Genomic DNA, 26701 nt, shown 5'->3' with positions numbered 1-26701 from the left:
AAAACAACAGTAAAAGGTTTTTCAAGAAACTAAAAAGGGAGTGCAGCCTACAACAATTAACATATACATGGTCCACGGACTCCACAAGGCCGGAAAAGACAAAGGTATCTTGGGAGTCCATGAACCGACACAACCTATGGTTGTATGGGACTGCTGCATGCAACACCCTCCACCCCAGGTCCCCAATGGAAAGTGCGACGACAACCCCATAGAGGGCCCCCCATTGGGGACCTCTGCCACCGGATGGCAATAAGGCAGGCCAGGGCGTGTCCGGGCAGCAGGTGAGGGCAAGGAAGTGGAGGGTGTGCAGCAGCAGCTCATACAGTAAACCGCTCTGCGCCGTGCCAAAGGCCACGGAGGGTATTTCCGCGAGGACTCAGGTTGCGGGGCCCCAGCTCTTGAGGGAGGGTTTGGGGTCTGGGGCCAACGTGGAGTTCCGTCTGAACAGGGGTATGCTCGGACAGAAGCGCACCTGCACCGCCTCGAGACCCAGAATGACATCAGGGCTGAACACGACTGTCCTAAGGTCTTGAATGGCATTGGCCGTGAGCCAGACGTGTGATGCGCCAACTCCTGTGGTAGCATCCAGCCCACTCATCCGCCACCCAGCATGTCCCCGATCCTGGTCACCCCGGCAGCCACAGCCCTCCTCTCCGCCAGCCACTGTAAAGGGCGGAGGGGCGGATTCCTGAGCAGTGGCTCTCTGACGATAGCTGCTATTCCTGACCACGGAGAGCTGCGTCACAAGGCGACCATGTTCCAGACTTTGATCAGGTCCTGGTAAAAGACAGGCAACACCTGCAAAGAGCCACGAAGGCCCCTCTGGTCTACAACCAGGAGCTGCACATCATAATTCAGGCCGTGCACCTGGCAGAAAAAATACATCGCCAGGGCACACCATCTGGAAGGGGCTCGACGTAAAGGTATTGCTGCAGGGCCTGAAGGCAGAAAGTCACCGCCTGGGTGCGTAGGCACACCAGCGCCTGACCGCCCTCCCTAAGCAGGAGACTCAGAACCTCATCAGTGAACCAGTGCAGCCTTTTGTCCCAGAGGAAATCGACGAGCATTCTCCGGACTTTTGTGACAAAGTCCGGGGGAGGGGTCAAAGTGACCAGCTGGTACCACAACATGGAGGCAATCAGCTTATGACCAGAACTTGACCCCGGTAAGACAGCACTCGGAGAAGTACTGTCCAGCGCTGCAGGCGAGTGGTGACTTTGGCCTCCAACTCCTGCCGGTTCACTGGTCAGGATTCCTCAGCAGGACAGAGGTGGACCCCCAGGTAGAGGAGGCTGGTCCTGCTCCAGATGAAAGGCCTGAGCTCCTCAGGTAGGGGATCCATCTGCCACTGGCATGGCACCTGAAGCACAGAAGCCAACGGAACACAGGATACGAATGCCTTAGAAACGTAAAGGCGGTCAAATCTGGACGCTCCAACTCCAGGTAACACAAAGGTGAAAACTCTGGTGTTAGGGTGGAGATGTCGCCAGATGTCCACTAAGTCGAAGGACCCGACCAGGTCCCTTAACTTACTCACACCTACCGAGCGGTGCTGGGCACTGTGACGGTCCCTGGCCCCGAGAATACAGTTAAAATCCCCCCCCTCCGAGGACGATGAACTCGCCCACGTCAATGGAGCCGAGATGAGTGAGCATGTCCTCAAAGAAGCTCGCTTGCTGCTGCGCGCCCAGGAGTATGTACACATTCACAAAGTGAAGTGCACACCGGCCCGGCACCAGCTCCTTGACCCCAAGATCTCCGGCTGAAAATGTGGGGCCAACGAGATAGCCACCCCACCAGAATTGGAGGCTAGGTGACTCATGTAGAACCCCCTCTCCACTCCAGGAGCCACGTAGCTTTGTCTGCCGGAATGGTATGGGTTTCCTGCAGGAAGCGCACCGCATACTCTCCGTCCCTGAGGACCGAGAATTTCCGGAACCTCTGTCGTCCTCGGGGGGATTTCAACTGTACCCTCGGGGCCCGGGACCATCGCGCTGTGCGTCCCTGCTGAAGTTGATGTTGAGGCTTGCTATAGTAATCTTCATTGTCAGAAGTATGTGCTGCCATCACCATGCCTAGTGTAAGGAGGAGAGGACTATTTTAATTCTTCCTCTCCTTCAGGAGCCCAGTGAGAAACGTGTGGACCCTCCTCTTAGCGTTCTGGCCCAGCCCAGGAGCTTTTAGGGCCTTGTGGGCGGACCAGAACACAAGAGGAAAAGAATACCACTGGCCCAGGGCGACTGGACCCTGTCTCGGTGACCGCGATTACGCGCTAAAAAATCTTGGAGCTCCCGTAAAGGGATGAGGGGAGAATCAATGGGGGGCAAAAGGCGATCCACCACCTCACCCGACAACGACTCTAAGTTGTCCCCGGTGCTCACCACCGAAACCCTGTCCTCCTCCATGTCGTCGCCTCCAGCTTCCAACCCCTCCCCCGTATTGAGTATGGGGGTTTGGAGCTGCCAGTCGGCTCCACCTCCACCTCAATCCCATCTTATGTCGGTGCAGACTTGATGGGCCGAAGGGCATCTTCTGCTCTGTGATTCTGTGTGATTCTGAAGGCCAGAGGAGTCCTCTCTGGTCTCCTCTTGGGGATGTGGGCCAAAGGGTGGTGGCGGCTCAGGGCCCCGCTTCCCTCCCAGAAGGCACCGGGTCACCCGGCGAGTCCGGAAAAAGCTCTGGACCTAGGATGGAGGCGCCCGGCGCTAAAGTTGGGAGGGAGCCGGGGACCCTCCTCACCACTGCCGCCCGATGACCCAGGGCCATGAGGGGCTGCCGCAGTCCCCTGATGGGCCAGATGGCACTTCGGGGGTACAAGATGGGTCGGGATGGGGCACCACCGCAAGGGCAATACCCTCACCCACCCCTGAGGGGCCCTGCTCAGGGAACTGCAGCAAGGGGTCAGGGATTTTGGCTACCCCAGAGGGCAGAGTGAGGACTTATGGGACGGAGACACCACCTCCTCTTCATGGGGGGAAGGGACATATCCGACCTTGCGAGTTGCAAGGTCTTCCCCCTCCGAGGGGTGGCGTCTCTTCCAGGGTAGGCTGGGGGCTGGAGGACCTCCATGTGTGAGGCCATCGGCACCTCTTCCAGCACCTCTGCCCTCTGTGGTTTGGGCAGGTCCACCTTCTTTAATAGGGCCACTGGCTCGGGGTGACATGCCCCACTGCCACCAGACCCGGGAACCCGCGGGGGGATGACGGCAAGCCAGCACATGATGCTGAGGCGCACAAGGGCCTGGGAGCACGTGCGGACACGTCACCGGGGCCGGATAGTGTTTTTACCCTCGAACCGGTTTTTTCAGGGGTCTGGGGATCAGGGTGGGCTTGGCGGGTCTGGGGGGCCGCCTCCAGGTGGTGGGTCTTCCTCTGCACCTTCTCCCCCCGCCTCGCCGGCAGATGAGGTGGCAGTGGCTGCTGGCAGTGCCTTCCCTTGAGAGGAGGAAGAGGGAGTGGTGGCTGGTGGAGGAGCAGCGGTGCCAGCCGCGGCTGCCTGGATGGCGCTGGTGGCCTTGCAGACGGGGCAGTTCTTACGGATGTGCCCCACCTCCTTGCAGGCATGTCACCGCATGCCATGTGCAGTCCAGAAGACCCTGTAGGTGGCCCCTTTATATTCCACATTAAAGCCCCTCCTCCACACACCCGTCCCAGGCCAGGCTGATGAAAACCTGGCGCCGGAAGGAGCATTCGTGTCGGAGGGCCACATCCTTGAGGCCGAGCAGGATTGGTGCAACCCCTGACCTAACGTGCCCCCAGTTGATGGAGGTGGGGGAGGAGGAGCTCACTGGGGACAAAGGGCAGGTCATTGGAAATGATGATCCTCTGGGCAGTGGCTTCCAAGGGGTGCACCTCCAGAAACCTCCTGCCCACAGTGGGCCCCTTTGCTCAGGCCAGGTGCACCGCCTGCTCTGACCTCAAGAAAATTAATGCTTTGTCGTATATTCTCGAGGTGGCAATTACGGCTGAAGGGCCGACAACCCCAGCCATAGCCTTGACGCACACCTCGACCGTCCTTTCGGGGTGGGTGTAGGTCTTCATCCCCAGGGCCTTGGTGAGGAGGCAGAAGGGCTGTGGGAGCAGCTGCGCCCACATAGGTTCTCTTAGAGGGCCCTGCCACCGGTGACAGCACCGCCCGGGAAGGCCTGGCTACAGGCGACCCTGTTGCAGCCGTAGGGGCTGAGCCACACCCACTCCAAGCTCTGTGCTCAACAATATCCCACCTCAGGGAGAGGGGGCAAGGATGGTGTAACCTCCCCCTCTGGGATGACAAAAAACAGAGGACAGGAGGGAGAGAGGTAAAGGACAGGGAGATACAGGAGGGAAAGGGTAAAGGGTAGGTGGACGTCACTCAGTGGAGTGGAGAGTGGGTGGGGACCTCGATGTTCTTCTCATGGGGGGAGGGCAATGTCTTCACCAGGCAGCCGGTATTGCCTGGCATACAGGAGTCAGCCCTGTTCCTCTTCACCAGACAGCACCAGCTACCTGGTATCAGACACGGTCAGAGCTAGGAAGCGGGGTGCGGTGGCAAGATCTTAAACAACACACACACACTCCTTCTCCCCCATGTCTCTGCAGTGGTCTTCCCTCCTCCCCTACAAAACACACAGCTGTCTTCAGCCCCCACCAAACAAAAGTCCAGACACCCACCTCAGATATTAAACCAAACAGTCCTTGCCTCCTGGCCTCCTGTCCAGCAGCAGCAGCACCTCTTCTCTGTCTCTCCCTCCCTCCATCTCTCTCTCCTCCAGGCCTTAAGCCCTGCAGGCTCCAGGTCCCCAGCAACACAAAGGATGGAAGAAAGCTTGAGGGAAGGCAGCAACACAATAATAGGAACAGCCACAGGAAACCCCACAGCAGCAGCAACAGCCACAGGAAACTCCACAGCAGCAGGAACAGCCATTGGAAATCCCACAGCAGCAGGAACAGCCATTGGAAATGCCACAGTAGCAGGAATAGCCACAGGAATACAACAGCAGTAAGAACAGCCACTGGAAATCCCACAGCAGCAGTAAGAACAGCCACTGGAAATCCCACAGCAGCAGAAGCAGCCACAGGAATACAGCAGCAGGAACAGCCATTGGAAATCCCACAGCAGCAGGAACAGCCATTGGAAATGCCACAGTTGCAGGAACAGCCACAGGAATACAGAAGCAGTAAGAACAGAGACAGGAAATCCCACAGCAGCAGCAACAGCACACAGCTCAGCAGTAACAAGCTGCAGCTGAGACCAACCAAGAAGCACAGCCTGGGCACGGGTGTTGATCACTTGTACACACTGTTCACTATTGTCAATAAACTCCCAAGAATGTCTTCCTGCCTATGACTCCTTGTTCTGATGAGCAGTGTTCTTGTCACTCAGATGTTAATTCTTTCTGCACAGGATAAAGATAAAGGTGTCTCAGTCCAGGGCCTCTTCCCTGTTCTCAGTGCAGCCTTCAGACCAAAGTGATGGTCCAGCCTCACACTCCCTGGAGACATTACTGAAGCCTGCACCTTGGCGGTGCTTGTCATTGCTGTCAGAATGTAATGGGCAGGCACCACAGAGTTCACTCATTCTCTCAGTGTGCTGTCAGCACCTTTAAGGAGGGGCTGGCCCCCATCTCTTCAGCATCTGTGACCACTCCAGCTCCTGAAGGGCTCAGGTGCTGAAGGCGGACAAAGCATCAGATGCTTCTAAAGTTTCATGGCTCCATCTCTATGATATGACCCTGATCACAGAGCGCATGCAAGCTGTCTTCGGCCAGACAGGAGTCAGACATTCTCAGAGGCTTTGTGAAGATTTATGTGGTGTCCTCAATGTATGTCGTCATCATTCTCCTGCAATTGAGCGACTATTTGGGCCTCCACTGCCTCTCCATTACAGGAGCATTCTCACAGAGGGTATTCGCGCTGCCATAAACTGGACTGGAGTCAAACGTTCACAAATGAGATGTGAGGAAGTATGGGGTCACCTCACTGCATGTCGTCATCATCCTCCACAAATCTAGCAGGTATGAGGGCCTCCCAAGCACGCCTGCCTTGTCTAGCCAGTGCGAGGGCCTCATCCCCGTCATCGTTGCATCCGAGGACCTCTGTCAGCCTCATCCCCGTCGATGTCCTTCTCATCAGAGGAGACATGCAGCTCCACCATCTCCTCCTCAGACAGCTCACCTCCCTATTGTAGCACCAGGTTGTAAAGGATGCAGCAGATGACGATGATGCATGACACTCTCTGCAGACTATATTGCAGGGCTCCACCAGACCAGTCCAGGCACTGGAACCTCAGCTTCAGCTTCCCAATGGTCTGCTCTACCAAGGTGGGAGCTGCAGCACGAGCCTCATACCGTCGCTCTGCTGCAACCTGAGGCTGCCGCACAGGTGTCATTAGCCACGGCCACTGCAGGTAGCCCTTGTCCCCAGGAGCCATCCCTGCAGCTTCTGTGGACTCTGGAAGACTCCAAGGATCTGTGACCGACTGAGGATGTAGACGTCATGCACATTCCCTGGAAACCGTGCGGACACCTGCAAGATGCGTTCCTGGTGATCGCACACCAGCTGCACGTTCAGCGAATGGAAGCCCCTGCGGTTGATGTAATCCAATGTGTGTTGCGACAGAGATCTGAGTGCCACATGAGTGCAGTGAATCGCACCCTGCACCTGCAGGAAAGCCGAGATCTAGGCGAATCCAATTGCTCTTGCATCTGGCTGTCCTGGTTCCAGATGAAGTGCACAAAGTTGTGTGCCCTCGCAAAGGTGACACCCGTGACCTCATAGATGCATTTGTGGGTGGAGGCTTGAGAGATTCCACAGAGGTCACCTGTGGAACCCTATAGGAGCCATTGGCATAGACATTGAGCGGCGTGGTCACTGTCACAGCCACTGGCAGTGGATGCCCTCCATGTCCCCGTGGCGCCAAATCATGTAGTAACTGGCAGATGTGAGCAACCAGTTCCCTAGACATACGCAGTCTTCAGCAACACTGGTTCTCAGTCGTCTGCAGGAATGAAAGATAGACCCTGGGTATCGCTCGGCTCTGGCTCACTGTGGCGCTAGGCAGCATTTGTGGGAGCACCAGCCACCCCTTCTTCCTGAGGTTGCTGCTCCTGCTTCTGTGCAACCAGGAGCCTCAGTCGCTCTCTCCTTCGTCTTCTTCATGCTCTGTAGGCCATCAGGCATACAGCTAGCTCACCAGGCTTCATGATCCTGATGTTGTACTCCTGCAGGATGGAAGAGAGAGACACGTGGTTAGGATGGGTGTACTAAGAACCTGTCCTGGTTAAGTGTGACAGCCCCTTAATGCTTCCCGGAGAGTGCTGGCCACCACTTGGATGGCCAGAGATTAGTGCGCTGCATGGCTGCCCTGTTAGCATGAACTGTGGGGGAGACTGGTCCAAACCAGTAGAACTTGATGGCACTTTGATGCCTCTGCATTGCTTGAGTGGGCGGATAAGCTAGGAGCCCGACCCCAATCATATCAATGTGGCTGCGCCTGAATTGTCTCAGTTGCAGAGCAATGGTCACTTTCTACAGGTTTCCCAAATGCATGGCCACTTCCCTTACCCACCCTACCCACCCACCCCGAATTATATTGTGCATTATATTCGACAGCAGGCTGCCCTTGTCCCACCCACCCACCCGCCACAAGTCGCCTCAATGGAAAGGCTGCACTTGCGCCCCCCCCCGTCACAAATCGCCTCAACAGAAAGGTTGCATTTTTCCCCCAATCCCCCTCACCCTTAAAAGTTGTCTCCGAGGCAGGGCAGGCCCCCGGCTCCCCCTCACCCTCACAAGTCACCTCAGAGGCAAGGCTGCACTTGCCCCCTGTTCCCCGCTCACCTTTAAAAGTTGCCTCCGAGGCAGGGTGGCACTTGCCCCTGACTCCCCCTCACCCTCACAACTCGCCTCAGAGTCAGGGCTGCCCTTAACCACCACTCCCCTGCCTCGCCATCAGTTGCCTCAATGGCAAGGCTGCACAACCCCCCCTTACAAGTCATCTCAGAGACAAGGCTGCACTTGCCTCCCCACTCCCCCTGCACTCAAAAGTCTCTTCCCAGGCAGGACGGCACTTGCCCCCCCTCTCCCCCTTACAAATCACCTCAGAGGTAAGGCTGCACTTGCCTCCCGCTTCTGTTTGCTCTCAAAAGTCACCTGCGAGGCAGGGCGGCACTTAACCCTGATCCCCCCGATGCCCCTGAAGCCTGCAAAGCAACAGACGACCCCGGTGAGCTCTGCAGAACATTGCTGTGCACTCACCACCAGTTCAACCAAGGTGCAGGCCGCCAAGTGCACGTCGCCTCTGTGCTGTTGTGAAACACATCGGCATGATGTCCCACCGACGTGGACGGATGATCCAGCAGGGGTACAAGAGCCTGGCGGGATGGCCTGATAATGATATGCTGATATATTACAATGAGGTTCCCGACGACCGATTGCGGGAAACGTGGCCCGCCATTGGCAGGCTGAGCAGACAATCACAACATGCCTTCCTGTCATCATGCAACCGATTGCGCCATATTGTCCGCTCACGCCGCCTACCATGCCCACCATTAGCGGGCATGGAAAATTCTGCCCTGTGTCTCTGAATCTGTGGGGGAGTGAGAGAGTATGCCTGTGAGTTTGTGTCTGAGTGTGGGGGGCAGTGTGGGAGTGTGTCTGTGAGTATGTATCTCTGAGTCTGTGTGTGGGGGAGTGAGAGTGTGTGTTTGTGAGTTTGTGGTAGAGTGAGACAGTGGGCAGAATTTTACATCCCGCGGGTGGGCATGCGCCCGACCTAATTGGGCGTTAAATTACGCAAGATGACATCGGGTGAGCGTTCCGATGTCATCGCGCACTTACTCGATATTTCACTCAGCGGGCGTGCATGGCAGTTGAAAACACGTCCACTGAAAATTAAGCAAGCAATTAAGCCCATTAACGGTGCAATTGAGCACGATTTTTCGTGGCCTGTCCAACCTTACGGATGGTGGACGGGCGAATTGGCCAGGCGGCCTTTACATTTTTCATTAAACCTCATTCAAGGGCGGGATGAAATCTCTGTTGGGAAATAAAATTAAAATAAATACCTGGGGAGAGCATATCATGAGGTATGCTTTCAGGGGCTTGATTGTGCTGCATGGAGATTTTTTCCAGCTTTTTTATGCATTATTTTATTATTTGCAGGTCTGCAGCTCCCTGTGGTGACATCATCGCCCGCCACCCAGGCAGCACTAAGCTTTTCAGTGCGCAATTCACGTTGGCTGGCTGTTAATTGGGAGTATGTGTGTGTTTGTGTGTGTGTGTGAGTGAGAGAGAGTGGGCAAAAATTTTCGTCCCACAGGCGGGTGCGTGCCCGATCCGAGTGGGAGTGAAATAGTGCGTGATGACGTCGGCCGAGCGTCCCGACGTCATCGTGTGCTCCTGATCTTTCAGTCAGCGGGCGTGTGCAAGAGGCAACAAATAAGAGGCCTATTAAGGCCCTTAAGTAATTAATTAAGTTACATTTTTCATTGCCCCCCTCAACCATTCAGTTGGCAGGCAGGCGAATAGGCCAGGAGGCTTTTGCATTTTTTACGAAACCTCATCCACGGGCAGGATGAGGTTTCCAACCGTTGCTGAAAAAGCAACAAAAAAATTTTAATATCCATTTTCACATGTCCCTCATCATGTGACTGAGTCATGTGGGGACATGTTTATATAATTTGTAAAAAGTTAATTTTTCATTTTAAAATCCTTCAGCTGCCTGAAGCAGCCGCAATTAAGAGGCCACCTAAGGCCATTAAAAACTCAATTGGAGCTGATTATACTTTCCCATGCAATTCCGCACTCGTCGCACAGACAAAACGGGTAGGCAGGCAGCCCATATTTTGCAAAACCTCAGCCAAGGGTGGGATAAAAAGGTTCAGCAGCATTGCCAGTGTGAGTAGTAAAGGGTTTCGGAGATAGTTTGCTGCTGGTTGCTTATTTGAACTTGACAGCTTCATCTCCATTCTGAGCTTTATTCTTAGCATTTCTAGGCTTCATGTCAGGACTCATTGCTGTCTGCCAGGTCCCCGGAGGATTCAGACCGTGTGGACCCATCCAGGTATCAGATATCCTTCCCTTACCCTGGTAATGGGGATTGTAGTCTCCACTGGAGGCACCTCCTCTGAGGAGGAAGAGAGGGGCAGAAGAAAGAGGAGATCAGGTGTCCAGTGCAGCTTCCAGGGGAGGGACCTGTGGGGGGAGAGGCTCAGGCACAAGGGGTGCAGGGCGAGCAGGTATCTAAGGCAGAAGGGTCCGCAGAAGACGTCACTATCCTGCTGCCAGTGTTTACAGGCGACGATGCAGCTACCTCAATATGTCTGAGGTGCAATGTCGAAGGAAGCTCCGCCTCTCAAGGGAGAGTGTGACCTCCATTGGCCAGATGATTGGGCCTGAGACCAGCTCCGACTGTGCGGGTAGAGACCCTATGCCAGTGGCTCTGAAGATCACAGCGACCCTCAACTTCTCTGCCTCCGGCTCTTTCCAGGGCTCAGTAGGGGATTTGTGTGGAGTCTCCCAATCAGCTGTCCACTGTTGTGTCAAGCTGGTGACAGAAGCACTGTTCTGGCGGGTACTGAACTTTATTCTTTACTGTACGGACGAGGCCAGCCAGGCTGAGTGAGGCCAGAGGCTTTGCAGCAATTTCTGGGTTCCCCCACGTCCAGGGTGCTATCAACTTGCACACATGTGGCCATCAAGGTGCTAGCCAGTCAGCCGGGTGCCTTTATCAACAGGAAGTATTGCACTCCATGAACGTGCAAGTCTGTGCAAGGTACCTTGGCAGCTCCCATGATGCGTACATCCTGAGATACTCTCAGGTGCCGAGGCTCTTCAGTGCTCCAGCCCGACTGGATGGATGGCTGCTAGGTGAGAAGGGTTATCCATTGAAGGGGTGGCTCATGATGCCTCTCCATCACCCAAGAACAGAGGCAGAGAAGCGTTACAGTATGAGTCATGCCTCCACAAGGTTGGTGGTAGAGAGGACCATAGGTCTTCTCAATACGCGCTTCCGATGCCTGAACTGCAGAGTGGGTGTCACTGATCATGGTTGCAGGCTGTGCTCTCCACAACCTGGCACTGGCAAGGGGGGACCCACTGGAGCTGCACAAGCCACAGATGATGAGCCCAGTAGTGAGCCAGAAGAGGAGCATGGTGAGGAGAACGCTGAGGGTGTGGAGCCAGATCTTGTAAACTTACAGGGAGGCAGGGACATCAGGGACGCCTTGACCCAACGCTCCTTCAGCCAGGCTACCAAAGATCAGCTTCAAACTCATTCCAGGGCTGCCTCCTCCATCCCGGCTGTCTGAAAGGACACTTTCATTTGATCACATAGAAAACTCAGTGCCTGTGCAATAAAGTTCAGTGCCACCTATGTCCAGTATTACATACTGGCGCACCCTGCACCATTAAAATAAAAAGGTGAAGCATACTCAGGCCATGATGACAAAAACAACATTTATCTCATTTTGACAATTCCAAACTATTTACATAAACTTCTCTGGTCTTCATTCCCGGTAAAGTAAACATAAATGAACATAAAATCACTCATGACCTGTCCCTCTTGTGCTCAAGGTGTCATTAACTTACCTTTGCGAGTGCTATGTCTAGGTGCTTCCCCTCGCTGGCACTGGCATTGGAGACAGCCTGCTGACTCTGCTGTCTTGTTGGCCTTGATGACCTTGACGGTCATCCTCTGGCCAGTGGAGCCTGTACAGGCCCCATTTGGGAGGGAGCGGCCAGCGCCACGGCTCCCCAGTTGCCGCAGCTTCATTAGATGCCATGGTCACTGTCAGAGGGGCAGAGGAGTTGCTGCTGTCATCCAGAATGCCCTGAGAGGAGGCCGTGAAGATGACAGGTAGCTCGTGCACCAACATGAGCTTACTGTGTACCTCCCTGCACACCACTGACGGGTGGGCACCTAGTTGAGATACTGAGTGCCTCATCCATCTTTCACACTGGCACTGACCACCTGAGGTCATTGCCTGTGTGAGGGCTTGCAAGTCCAAGCGCAACTTCAGGAACCCTTCATTCTGTCTCTGGAGCTGCTTGTCCATCAGAATCGTCACTCCATCAATAGAGGAGGCAATGCGCTCAGCCACGATGGTCTACGCAGTGCTCACGCTCTGCATAGACTCCTCCATCATGGAGACCAGGGCAAGCGGACACTCATGGATTTCCACCAGATCCTCTTGCACATCTCGCTGGACATCCAGCCTTTGATGCCTAATGGATGACTCCAGAGGCTCATCATCAGCCTTCGACTGAGCATCATCCTGGTCTCCAGCAGTCCTCCGACTGCCGACGCCCTGGGCGCTCTCTACCTCTGCCAGCACCTCAAGCGATTGTGAAGTACCCTCACCAAAGTGCACCAACATACTAGCTGCTGCTCTAATGCCTACCGAGGTGCTGGTATCTGCGCTCGTGCCTGGTTCAGAGAGCAGGTGTGACACAGGTGCAAATGATGCTCGGCGGTCCTCTGGTGTCAGGGATGGCCCTTTCGGGTCTGGAGTTCGGACGTCTGCTGGCGAACCTAAAAGGGAAAAGAAGGACATGTCATTAATTAAAGTCATCACACTGTTCCTGTGCATGCCAGTCTTCCTGGTGGGACAACGGAGATCTGCATCATGGTGCCCTCGTCTTCCAATGATCAATGGGGACTCCAGGTTCGAGGCTCACACCGATGAAAAGAATACGCTAGAATGGTTGCACAAACTGAAATTCATACCTGTGTGCACTGCACTCTTACCTTCTGACACTCCTACCTCTCCACGCCTGATTGCACATAGGGCATGCCAGCTCTTAAACTCCAGGGCATTTTGCTCAGACCTTGAAAGGATTAGGAGGCTGTGACCTTTCTATATTGTTGTGAGCAGTCTTCTGAAACAACAGAGGAGCATTGATTAGTCCACTCTGTACATGCAACCCCATTGCAGCCTGGCCAACACCAGCTAAGGAGCACCTGGCAGGGCACTTCTGACTTGTCGCCCTCGGGCTGCAGACACTCAGCCCAAGCAGCCAGGGCTCACCTCCTTGACCAGCTCCAGCGTGATTGACAGTTTCCTCTCAGATTCTAGCATCCCTGAGGCCCACAGGGGGACAGTCAGACCTTAAGACAGCTGAACACTGACCCATGCCAACATGGTACGCACCCTTCCTGAGCGCAGCAGTTCATTGAAGCGCTTCCGGCACTGCACCCTGGAACACCGCAACATGTCACATGACCAATGCTCCCATCTCCTCCCATGCCCACTTGGTGAGGTGCATCGGCCTCCTCCACCCAACCACCCATCCCTGGGGACAAGGGTCTCCCTCCTGGCAGCCACCCCCTCCAGGAGGATGGCGAGGCACTCATTAGAGAAGTGGGGGGGCTGAGAGCCCAACCGACCTGCTCCCTCACCTGCTGTGTGCAGCTGTACTCGGGTCCAACGCGAAGGTTCAGGGGACGTCCTCTATGATAGCCTTCCAGGGGCTGGCTGGTCCACTTTTAAACCAGCCGTCGCGTCACCATTGGACCCAGTGGCCAACAGGCCCCCACACCCACTTGGCCCTTCCCAGCCAGTACGGAGCCAGGTTTCACGCTGGGCGGGCCTTAATTGGCCTGCCAGTGTGATATCATGGTCGGGGCCCAATCGTGGGTGGAGGTTGGTTTCGTGGCCGCTCCTGGGCCCGCCGTCCGCGCCTGCACAATAAAGGAAAATCCTGCCCCTGATTCTGTTCCTGGAGCTGCCTCTCCATGAGAGTTTCCACTCTCTCAATGGAGGAGGCAGTGAACTCAGTCACGAGGGACTCCGCAACAGGAATCATGGCTTGCATACCCTCATGGATCTCCGCCAGATCCTCCTGCACATCCTGCTGGACATCCAGCATCTGCCACCTAATGAATGACTCCAAAGGCTCATCATCTGCCTTCGACTGAGCATCGTCCAGGTCTCCAGCAGTCCTCCGACTATAGGCGCCCTGGCCACTGTCTGCCTCTGCTTGCGCCTCAAGCAAGTGTGAAGTGCCCTCACCGCAGTGCTCCAACATTCTAGCCGAAGATCTAGCGCCCACCAAGGAATAACAGACCGGCTAGCCTAACATCAACAGTAAGGAAAATGCTAGATGATGTGATAACAGGACAGTTAGAAAACATCAATGGGATTAGACAAAGTAAACATGGATTTATGAAAGGGAAATCATGTTTGACTAACCTACTGGCATTTTTTGAGGATGTAACTAACAATAGATAAGGAAGATAAGTGGATGTGGCTTGTATTTGGATTTTCAGAAAGCTTTTGATAAAGAACCATGTAAGAGGTTACTGTGCAAAATTAAAGCACATGGGATTGGAGGTAACACATTGACATGGGTTGAGAATTGATTAGCAGACAGGATTCAGAGAGTAGGAATAAATGAGTCTTTTTCAGAGTGGCAGGCGGTGACTAGTTGGGTACCACAGGGATCAGTGCTTGGGTGCCAGCTATTCACAATTTATATCAATGATTTGGATGAGGCAACCAAATGTAACATATCCAAGTTTAGTGACAACATGAACCTTGGTGGGAATGTGAATGGTGAGGAGGATGTTAAGAGACTTCAAGGTGACTTAGACAAGTTGGGTGAGTGAGCAAATACATGGCAGATGCAGTATAACATGGATAAGTGTGAATTTATCCACCTCAGTATGAAAAACAGAATGGCAGAATATTATTTAAATGGTGATAGATTGGGAAATATTGATGTACAAAGGGATCTGTGTGCCCTTGTATACCAATCACTGAAAGCAAGTATGCATGTGCAGCAAGCAATTAAAAAAGCTAATGGTATGTTGGCCTTTATTGTGGGAGGACTTCAGTACTGGAGCAAGAATGTCTTACTGGAGCTGTGCAGGGCCTTGGCGAGACCATACCTGGAGTGTTGTGTGCAGTTTTGGTCTCCTTACCTAAGAAAGGATATACTTGCCATAGAGGGAGTGCAGCGAAGGTTTGCCAGTCTGATTCCAGGAATGGCAGGATTGTCGTAAGAGGGGTGATTGGGTCGATTAGGCCTGCATTCACGAGATTAGAAGAATGAGAGGGGATCTCATTGAAACATATAAAATTCTGACAGGGCTGGACAGACTGGATACAAGAATGATGTTTTCTCTAGCTGGGAGGTCTAGATCAAGCGGCCACAGTCTCAGGATTCAGGGAAGGCCATTTACTACTAAGATGAGATGTAACTTCTTCACTCAGAGGGTGATGAACCTGTGGAATTCTCTACCACAGAAGGCTGTGTAGGCCATTTCACTGAATATATTTAAGAAAGAAATAGATGGATTTCTAGACTCTAAAGGCGTCAAGGGGTATGGGGAGATGTGTGGGAGTATGGCGTTGAGATAAAGGATCAGTCATGATCATATTGAATGGCAGCACAGGCTCTAAGAGCTGAATGACCTACTCCTGCTTCTATTATCTATGTTTCTATGTATTTTTTACCCTCATGTTGGTTCTCTCACTGCCTGACGTAGGTCCAGTCTGGTGGTTATGTTCTTCTGGACCAGCTCGGTCAGTAATGGTGCTACCAAGCCACCGTGTGCTACCCTCAGTGATTCTTTCAAGTGGTGTTCAACATGGAGGAGTACTGATTTATGAGTTGAGGGAGGGTGGTAGATGGTAATCTGCAGGATTTCGTGCCATGTTTGACCTGATGCCATGGGACTTCATGCGGCTCAGAATCAATGTTGAGGATTCCCAGGGTCACTCCATCCCAACTGAATACCACTGTGCTGCCACCTGTGGTGGGTCTGTCTTGCCGGTAGGATGGGACGCACCCAGGGATGCATATGAGTCTATGAATAACCCATAAATACTTGGGATTAAGGTCAGATTGACCCATTAGTAGGGACATTTTTTATTAATTTGTAAATACCTGTAAGACCTCTGAGACAAGCATTAGTACTATCTGTGAGAATTTATATAAGTCACCATGTTGGGATTTAAGGCAAGATAAGATGGCTACTCTTGTGGTCATTTGAACATAAGCTTCATTCAACCTTTGACAGGTCTGATTGTTTTTGGTTCTAGTGTCTTACTATAGCACTTAGTAGGAACTCACCGATAAGTGTAAACGTTTCGTTTCTATATTGATGTGCTACCTTGAAGTACCTATGGCTCTTGGCCTTGATTTTTTCTGTTGTCCTAGATTTCACAGCTGAAAACAATTTTGAGGATGTCTCTGGGCATTTCAGGACATTTGGGAGTTGAAAGTTGTATTTGTGATCCTGAGTCAGATATGATCTGCTAATGATCTGTTTGTGATCTTTTAGGCTTAAGAAGCACTATGCATCCTTTGAACCTACCCTGAGCAAGATCAAAGAGAAATACAACACTGCAATGAAGCAAAAAATGCTGACAAGCTTGGAGAAAGACAGAGCTCTTGTGCAGGTTTGTAATTGTACTGCTTGTGAGACACTTATAAAATTTGAAATTGCTGTTTGCTCCCATTCTTTCAGAGTGCTGCAATTTGATACTTGTGTTGCAGCATTCTAGGTTATATCCCAATAATTTTCAGTAAGTATTCTTGATAGCACTTAATATATTAAATGAATGTTATCACCTTTTTCCTTGCGGAAGTTACCATATGTCCTACGTGCCTCTCAAAAAGGTTATGGTAGCTTTTTAAAAAGAAGTGAATTTCCCAGTGACCAACTCAATGGATCACACAAGATTTCACGTTTTAAGATTGTTATCTAGAAACAAGCTAAAATCAATATCGACTAAGTGTTACTTTGTAGGCAACTAATACACTAAACTACAGAAAAGGTATACCCCAGCAGTGTCTTAACACAACCGAAAACCCCATGCCGCATTTATGCATCACACCACACTCTCTAGACGTGTAGCCTTAAGTTTAAAGCCCAAAGCTCCTTGTGCCTCCAACAGGATCCCTTCTCCCTGCTTCACCAGGGTGAATCTTCCAAGTGAACCCTTTGAGCATAATCAAATAGACTTCCCATTGCAAGGCTCCCTCTGGTGATTTGTGGTCTTTAACTCTTCACAATCCTTGCGTCCTTGAACGTGGTTTCCATCCTCACCAGCCCTTTGCTTGGTGATTAACCCAAAAGCAGTCTTTTTTTTCTGCTTGGCATAACAGCATCTGTGTAGGTCTTCTTCCCCAAATCTTTCGATCTGGCTGACTATGAGAGTCTGTGGCCTGGATTTTTGCTTCCAAGTTGGGTAGCAGGCCTCAGGGAAAAAGTGCCCCAGATGGTTGGACCTTGGTTCCGTGGGGCAGGTGCGGGATGGATTTGGGACAGCCACCATCAGATGCAGATCAGAGGTGGTCACAGGAGCTGTCAAGTGCTGAAGTGAGCTGTTTAAAAGTCCCACCTCAGTTCTCTGGGACTTTCTCTCAGTTGCTTTCTTAAATAGTAGGGCCTCTAGCCCTCAACTGTCACACCCCCTCAAACCCCCATCTACTCCCCATGCTCATACATGGCAACTCATGCTAACTCATGCCACCTACCCACCCCAATGGCCCCTCATACTCTTCTTGCCAACCCATGGCCCATCCACCCTGATGCCCCTTATAGCCCCTATGCCACCTTAGTGCCAACTCATGACCTACCACCCTTTGCCCTTATGCCCTTCATGCCAAATCACCCAGTATACACCATGAGCAGACCACAGGAGCCATGCTGAGATGACATTAGAAGATTCTAAATGTTTATTAGAGTACATTATATAAAAACACTCCCATTCATGAAAGCCCATTGAAAACATTTATATCACCAAGTATTTAATCCATTGTCAAAACAGACTTGTATTCATGACCCCACATAAATGACATCTAATCCTTTAATAACCTCTTTGAGCAGTCATTCAAACTGTGAACTTGCAACATCACACCACCACCACCCCCCGTTGCTACCCGTACCCCCACAGTGATAACTGTAGGTTGTGAAACTCAACCAAGCATTTATAATGCTATAATGATAGCACTTAGGTTTATGTCAACAAACAGTGATTGAAGATGCTGAAACTGATTTTTTCAACTCACACAGACACAGGTACCCTGCTTTTTTTCAATATTTAAAGGGCTGTCCATTTAAATAACTTGACAGCTTGACAGTTCTTTAAACCCTACCTGTCCTTTCAGGAACATTTACTACTACTCTAAAGATTTGTAACTCCCACTTTGCAGGGTAAGGCCCTTGCTGCATTGAAATTGGGGTTTATTTGAACTCAGTGACAATGTTATAAATGCAGGTCCCTTTAAGAGTAAACCAGGACAAGCTTCAGAGTGAACTGAGAGCAGGTGATACTCATTGAAGCCTGTACTTAAGAGCTAGGTTTTGCCCCAGGGGAAGGAGTTTTTGCTTTTGGAAAGGAAAAGGACAGAGAAGGGAAAAGTGGAAACTGATATTTGTACTGAACTATAGTTTAACAATAAAATAGTTGTGATTTATAGAATGTCTTCTGCTGCCTGATTTGGTAAATGGATACCCACCTATTAAACACTCAGCACTGAGTTCAAAAGGCTGTGCTGAGTTTGGGTTTCCCACATATGGGAGTTATGTCTTGTCCCTGTTTCCCCCATCCAACATGACGAAATGGTTTCTGCTGGACATGAGGTGGAATTTTGGATCCGTGCTCCATCAGCCATTTTGGATATGCCACAGGGTCTCCATGGCTCCACTAAAATCCAGGTCTGTGTCAATATGTTTAGAAAGGCCGCTACTTCTTCCTTTGTGCCCAACTTGCACCTGACTTCCAATAGTGCTTGACTTGGGCGCCTGTGCCCATGACAACCAGATCACATGGACCTGTTGCTGGGCACAGTTCAGTACAACTTCATACCATACCCCATTCCTGGGCATTATGTTTTACCTTAAATGAAAAGAGACAGTTTGAAACATAACCATCTTATTGGCCAGGATTTTCCATTCCCATTTGCAGCAGGTGTCATGGCAGACGGGAGCAGAAAATATTGCGAGAAGGCCAAAAGTTGGCTTTGCATTGTCATAAAGCCAAGTCACGATTGTGCGCTCCAATCATCACTGGCGGGCTGCATTTCCTGCCACGGCACATCGGGAAAGTCATTTCAATACGTTTACATCTCATTATAATGGCTTCTTGCCAGAATTATCCCCCCATGCTGGATCGCCCAGGCACATCGGCGTGCAATTAGAATGACGTGTTTCACAATGGTACATAAATGATGTGCACCTGGCGATCTGCACTTCATTCGTAAATTCGAGGTTAGTTTGCCTATCTTGCATTACATAATGCTCGTGGGAATCAGCGCCAGGCTTCATAGGCAGCATCAACTTGCTTTCAGGGGGTTGTCACAGACATGTCTCTACCTATCAGATCAGCAGTAAGGCAGATGTGGCTTTTAATGTGCTGCAGGGCTAGGGCTGACCTGGGGAAAGGGGGCAATGGGCCTCAGGCAGGTGTTAGGAACTAGAGATAGTTTAAATAAGTCATATTTGTATTTATGGGTCAAAAACAAAAATTGCTGGAAAACCTCAGCAGGTCTGACAGCATCGGTGGAGAGAAAGACTGGGTTAACGTTTCAAGTCCGTGTGACACTTCTAACTCTGTCTTTCTCTCCACAGATGCTGTCAGACCTGCTGAGTTTTTCCAGCAATTTTTGTTTTTGTTTCAGATTTCCAGCATCCACAGTATTTTGCTTTTATCTTTGTATTTATGGGTGTTAGGAATGAGTTTTAGCTTTAAGTTTAAGATTAACTTGTGTTTTTGTATTGGGGTTGAGAAAGGGTGAACTTGAGTTTCATTTTAAAAGTTGCCTGCAAGTCTGTAGATTTGTTTATATACCTGCATTCTGATGAGGTTTTATGATACTTGAAGTAGAAAAACTGGGCTGTTGCCTAGCAACAGGGGGCCCACAGACACAGAAAGAAACAGAACAGCAGTTTTTTAGTTTAGTTGAAACCATGAGCCAGAAGAAGCTGGACATAGCAGAGGGAACTGCAGAGAGCAGATTTCCCAAAAGAACAGAAAGGTCCCAAAGCCAAGGACTAGGACAGAAAGGAGGGGTCCCAAGAAGTCCTTCTAGTCAAAGGAAAAGAACAGGACTCTGGAAAAGGTCCTGTTAAGTGAATTTAAGAGTGAGGACCTGAGGTAGGCTCCAAGTTTAAAGAGAGAAACTTGCAGAACATGGACTTAAAGCAAAATAGGCTTGCGAGAAGCCAGAAGATGCGAAGAAACAGCTAAAGGTTGGTGAGTCCTTACCTTGGGCATGTGAAGCAGTGGTGTTCTGTTGGCACAGCTGAGTATCTGAGAGAGAGTGCTTGGAAGGCAAAGCTTGAATGCACGTGGCGATCCAGGGAGAGTAACATTGGAAGGAGGGTTCAAAACCCTGGAGGTGAACCTTTGTGGAAGGCATCCAAGAGAAAGCATTATTTGGGAGTGGAGATTGTAAACCCTCTTGTGAAAGATGGAGTTCAGTGAAACCAGTTGGCTCACAGCGTGACAAGCATCTGTGGGGGAGTTGATGAGAGATCCATAGCATCTGTTTGGGGTGGCATCTGTCATTTCATTTCAAAGCATGGTGTGTCTGGTCACTTATTGGCTTACATGGATGGTGTACTCACTGTGAACATAAGAGTATAGCTGCTGTAATTTGTGTTATCCTTATGAATCTCTATATACCTGTAAAGGTATAGTTGTGGGTAAAGGAGTATAATAATATAATTAATCTTTTCTTGTTTAATAAACTTTTTTTTTGTTAAAAGTTTATCAGATAACTCCTGTGACCCTGTTCAGTAGCCATTCCCCATGTTCCTAGACAAAAAATAAAAGTTAGGATCTATCAAACCAGGTTCCACCCTGGGACCTGACTTGTCCAGCAGTAACATGAGCTGGGATCAAAACACAGGAAAAGGGGCTGCATGGTTAGGGCTGCACTGGGGAATGGGGGCAACTGGCCTTAAGCGGGAGAAGGGACTACAGGGCTAGGGCTCCACTGTGGGGTACGAATGGGAAAGGTTGCACTTAGACACATGACTAGGAGGAGGGTGCGGGAGTTAGTGTCCTCAGCACCAGGATAGGGAGAGAGAATGTTACAGATTGACTTAAGCCACTTGAGGCCAGAATGGGAGCTTCAGTTTACATTGTTGAGTTTGCAAAGACTGCCTTTGTCCCTGTCCAGGAAGGGGGAAGGTATGTCAGGCCAGTCTCAGTCGTGCTAGCATGTTGTGCACAGGGCGTGGTCATAACATCACATGCCTCTGTCCATGGGGGTTTTTGGAATCGTAATGGGCTGCAGCTGGCACACTCAGTCAGGGGAGATATCTGCTGCCTACAGATGGGGAAAAGGCATTGTGGGGGTATCCAATGGTGTGGGGTATATGTTTGACTCTGTAAGTGGCCTCAAGGTTGGGAAGGGTGAGGTTCAAATGGGGTATAGGCACATCCACTTCAAAATGTTCAAGGGCTAACAAATGGATATGCACCTAAAACATGATGGGATCAAGGAATACAGGGAGAAGATTGAGAGTCTGTGAGGGAGGGAAACCTGAACATTAAGCTCCACCAAGACGATGGAAGGGGTTTCCATACTCACACAGGGAGGGTCCAAGCTGGTCTGGTAGTGAGAGTTCTGCACCACCATCTTCCAATCTGCAGTGATGAAGCAGTACAAAATTAAAATGAGGAGAAGCACTACTAGTGAGGGCTCTGCAGGCAGATTGGAGGGCAGGTGCATGCACTCAGGGGAGGCCACCCAAATGAACTGTGCATTCCTAAATGAGGAGAGATGCAGAGCTGAGACATTTTAGGAGTCTTTCAATGACATTGCAGGGAATCAGGAAAGTGAAGCAATGATGCTCATTCATGCGAGACTAACCCAGCAAGGTGGCACTAATCGATCTCCTTTTAACCCCTTGTTTGCAGCGTGGAAATTCCCCAGAGTAATAATAAACTCCATTCCAGAGCAATTGGGTGATCGGACAAGTTTCAGAAGCTTGTTAGAAAGTTGGCGCTGGATGGCTCACAGAAGCGAAGCCTCAGGCCCCCCTCAAATAATCTCTTTTCCTGATTAAACATTTATCCTCATATTTATTCCCAAAATATGTAGTATTAAGTGCAGTGTATGAGGATCCCAGCACCTGGGCTGAAAGCAGCACATCGAAGTACCTGGCTAAAGCAATGTCATAGTAGTAGGTCATGTTGGTGGTGGGGTGGGCGGGGGGGGGGGGGCGTTCATTAGTACGCACCCCGCACAGGCCATCATTTCAGGGGTGAATACTTTCTGACATGGAAACAAAGTCTTTGAACCCACAACTCCCCAATATTTCAAAAATCTATCTACCTCCTCTTTAAATACTTTCAGTGATCTAGCCTCCACAACTCTCTGGGGTAGAGAATTCCAGACATTCACTACCCTCTGAGAGAAGAAATTCCTTCGCATCTCAGTTTTAAATGAGTGTCCTCTTATTCTATAACTATGACCCCTCGTTTGAGATTCCCCAACTAGTGGAAACATCTTCTCAACATCCACCCTGTCAAGCCTCCTCAGAATCTTGTACATTTCAATAAGATCACCCCCCTCATTCTTCTAAACTCTAATGAATAAAGACTTAATCTGTTTAGCTGTTCTTGATAAGTCAACCCCTTCATCTTAGAAATCAGCCTAGTGAATCTTTTTTGAACTGCTTCGGATGCCAGTATATCCTTTGTTAAATACTGGACCAAAACTGTACGCCGTACTCCAGGTGTGGCCTCACCAACAGCCTGTACCGTTGTAACAAGACTTCCCTATTTTTAAACTCCAACCCCTTAGCAATACTGGCCAAAATTCCATTTGCCTTCTTAATTACTTGCTGCACCTGCATGTTAACTTTTTGTGTTTCGTGCACAACCACACCCTCTGTGCTGTACTTTTTTTGAGTCTCTCTCCTATAAATAATAGCCTGTCTTTTGATTTTTCCTACCAAAATGCATGACCTCACACCTTCCCACATTAAACTCCATTTGCCAAGTTTTGCCCACTCACTCAACCTGCCTACATCCCCTTGCAGATCCCTTATATCCTTGTCACAACATGCCCTCCCACCTATTTTTGTATCGTCAGCAAATTTGGATATATTACACTCTGCCCCCTCCTCCAAGTCATTAAAATAGATAGTAAATAATTGAGGCCCTGCGACTGATCCTTGTGGCACTCCACTAGTTATGTCTTTCCAACCTGAAAAAGACCCATTAATCCTGACTCTCTCTCTTCTGTGTGTTAACCAATCCTCAATCCATGCTAATACATTACCCCCAATACCTTGAGCTCCTGTCTTGTGTAATAACCTTTTGTGTGGCACCATATCGAATGCCTTCCGGAAATCCAAATACACTACCTCTACCGGTTCCCCTTAATTAAGGGGACCTTCTATTACAAGAGAGAATCTAACCATTGCACTTTGACATTCAGTAGTATTACCATCACTGAATTCCCCACTATCAACATCCTTGGGGTTACTATTGACCAGAAGCTGAACTGGACTAGCCATATAAATACTGTGGCTACAAGAGCAGGTCAGAGGCTAGGAATCGTGCGACAAGTAACTCACTTCCTGACTCCCCAAAGCCTGTCCACCATCTCCAAGGCACAAGTCACGAGTGTGATGGAATACTCTCCACTTGCCTGGATGAGTGCAGCTCCATTGACATTTAAGAAGCTTGACATTAGCCAGGACAAAGCAGCCCACTTGATTGGCACCAGTGCCACAAACATTCACTCCACCTACCACCGACGAGCAGTGGCAGCAGTGCGTACCATCCACAAGATGCACTGCAGAAACTCATCAAGCTTAGACAGCACCTTCCAAACACACAACCGCTCCCATCTGGAAGGACAAGGGCAGCAGATACATGGAGCACCACCATCTGGAAGTTCCCCTCCAAGCTACTCACCATCCTGACTTGGAAATATATCTTCGTTCCTTCATTGTCGCTGGGTCAAAATCCTGGAACTCTCTTCCTAACAGCACTGTGGGTGTACCTACACCACAGGGACTGCAGCAGTTCAAGAAGGCAGCTCGCCACCACTTTCTCAAGGGCAATTACGGATGGGCAATAAATGCTGGTCTAGCCAGCGACGCCCACATCCTGTCAATGAATTTTTAAAAATAGACACAACTACAGGGTGAGAGACGCTCAAGGTTGGATGGTTGAGCACCAGGACAATAATGTGGCAGAGCTTTGTCACCTTGAGTTGCAAGATATATGACCCTTTTCCATGTGGGAACACATCTCTCCTTCTATGCTACACCTTCACCTTTCAAGAATGCAGGATAAGATAGTAGAACACCTCTGCCTCAATCTCACAGAGCCAAGAATAAGCATGACATGAGCCTGCAAAGCATGTGAACGAGGTTTGTTCCGCAAGCACACTTAACATTAAGGTCGAGGCATCATTGATGTCAAGAATGATCTGGAAAAGAGCCACACACTCTGGTGATATGGAAGCACACTACCTAGACAAGAGGCCCATGATAATGGCATCTGCGATAAGTGGGGGTAGGCACCATGGTATCACATCTGATTGACAGCAACACAGCTCATCATAAAACGGAGGCATATACAAGAGGAGATATGAAATGGGTGTGATTCTATTTACATTTGTGTACATTATATACATGTTGTGAACACCTGTGCCACTGTTAAGCTCCTAAATCTTTCTAACTTTCCCAACCCTACTGCTACATCTCATGTTTCCCTGACATCCACAGTAGAGGTGGAGGCAGTCTGCTGACTGCTATGCTCTCTTGCCTGTGATGACCTTGGCAGGCGTCCTCTGGAGGGCCTCAGCCTGTCTTGGGTGTCCTGCTGTGGGGCAGGTGCACCCTTCTCAGCCTGTGAAGCTGGAGGTGATGGGGTCACATGAAGAGAGGTTTTGGCTCAGCCGGAGAGTCCAGGAATTCCCTGGGTGAATGGCCCTGGGGTGTCCAGCTGCTGATTCTCCTCCCTATGGGTGCCCCAGGGTGCCTAGCTGACTCCTTGAGGAGAAGGGGCAGCTGGACTGAAATTGAAGTGCCCACCCCTCTTCTCTCATGGCCACTGATGGGTGCCACCAAAGGCTACGGTGATGGAGTGCAGCTCTTGCAATGTCCTGGACCAAGGTCTATGTGGCAGCTGCCATCCGGCCAGTGTTGACCTTGGTGCATTAGCATGCCGGTGCTATCACCTCAGATTGAAGGTGGATGGACTGCTCCATAATGCATTGCAATCTGAGGCATGAAGCTGACATCCTTTTCTGATGTTCCTGTGATTGTTGCTGCAGCTCCACCAACTGATTTAGGACTTACTCCAGAGGCTCATCATCTGACTCGGACTCAGCAGAATCGTGGCTTCCAGCAGTCCTCCAAGTGCCAGTGGCCTTGGATGTCCCTGCCTCCGCCTGCTGTGGACCAGACTTTGTGCTGTACTCACCAGATTGTGACCCTGAACCTGCTCTAGAACTAGGCCCCACCAAGATGTGTGCCCCTGCGCTGGTGGAGGGTGTGGATAAGCTCTGTAATGGGTCTTCTGCTGTGATGTCCTCTGGTTGCTCATCCAAGGCGTTGAATGGACTGGAACTGAGGGTCTGGCTTGTGGATGCTCTCAGGAGCTTTTCAGATGCCTATGAAAGAAAGGAGAGATAATTAGTGCATGCAGGCAACTCTAAAACAGAACAAGGCACTCACAGCATGGTTGCCTGATGGATGAGCTGGTGCAGGATCCTCACTTGGGTGTGCGCCACCCACCTCACTGTCGGTGCAAGCATGGTCAATCTCCTCTCTGGCCAGCTCTATGGCTCGGTTTTTGAACTGAGAGAGGATCTTGATTTCTGGTGCTCCACCCCTGGCTTAGGACCTCTCCTTGCGATTGTGCGCGAGTTTGTCCTGCATAAAAACAGATGGAGAGATTGTGAGCAAGACCAATTCCAGGGCAGATGACAAGGATGACTGACGTGTGTGGGTGGTGAGTGGAGCCATGGACGGGATGAGGACGCAAGTTCCAGCATAGATGAGACCAGATGGAGATGTGAAGGTATGTGTGAGAGAGTGAGTGTTGATGTCCCTTGAGCTGGCAGTGTGTGAGATCAACATTTGTGAGTTGAGAGTGATGAGATGTTCACTTACCCTGACAGCATGGATGAGACCATTCATCCCCTTCCTGCGCTGGGTGGCTGACCTCTTCTGCACCGTGTTCGCACTGGCCACCGCTGCCATTGCCTCCCAAGCCGGATTGCTCATCTTGCTGGAACTTCTGCGGCTAGAGTGAGGGTAGAGGACATGGCAGCAGGCCTCAATTGGGTCCAGCAGGTGCTCCATTGGGGCATCACTGAATTTGGGGGCTGCCGTCTTCTTGGGTTTTGGGGCCATGTCTTCAGTGAAGCAGCCCTGGGTTGCTGACATTAAGAAGGCTGTGCGCGGCTGCACTTTAAATCTGGCACCTGGAGTGAGGAAGCGGTGAGCTGACGGTGAGGCAGATGAATCAGAGGCCATCTGCCAGCGATCCGGCATGTTTCCCATGTGTGCAAAACTAATTTGGCAGGGAGCAGCTGATATGGTACGAAAACCCGTAATTCTGAGCGGCGAGTAGAATGCTGTTTTTCACACCTGCTCCTGTATTTAGTGCAATGGGGGGAAAATTCTGCCCATTAAGTCTAACAGTCATGACAAATGGATATGCATTAAGTATGCTAGAATATCAGATGCAGGGGAGATGGAGCAGCAATGAGTAAACCTCTCCTATTTAATG

General features: G+C 50.7%; 1 protein-coding gene across 1 annotated transcript in view; it reads left to right on the top strand.

The window, feature by feature from the left end:
* The window catches only part of spag16 (sperm associated antigen 16), a 1278115-nt gene that overhangs the window by 100742 nt on the left and 1150672 nt on the right, over positions 1-26701 (top strand). Inside the window, exon 7 of the mRNA XM_078551570.1 lies at positions 16267-16384. Coding sequence (XP_078407696.1) covers positions 16267-16384 — 118 coding nt within the window. The remainder of the gene's footprint in view (positions 1-16266; positions 16385-26701) is intronic.

This window comes from Cetorhinus maximus, chromosome 11, assembly GCF_964194155.1.
Source record: "Cetorhinus maximus chromosome 11, sCetMax3.hap1.1, whole genome shotgun sequence".
NCBI lineage: Eukaryota > Metazoa > Chordata > Chondrichthyes > Lamniformes > Cetorhinidae > Cetorhinus > Cetorhinus maximus.
Note: the sequence above shows the minus strand (reverse complement) of the source record. Positions and strands in the feature narration are given on the sequence as shown.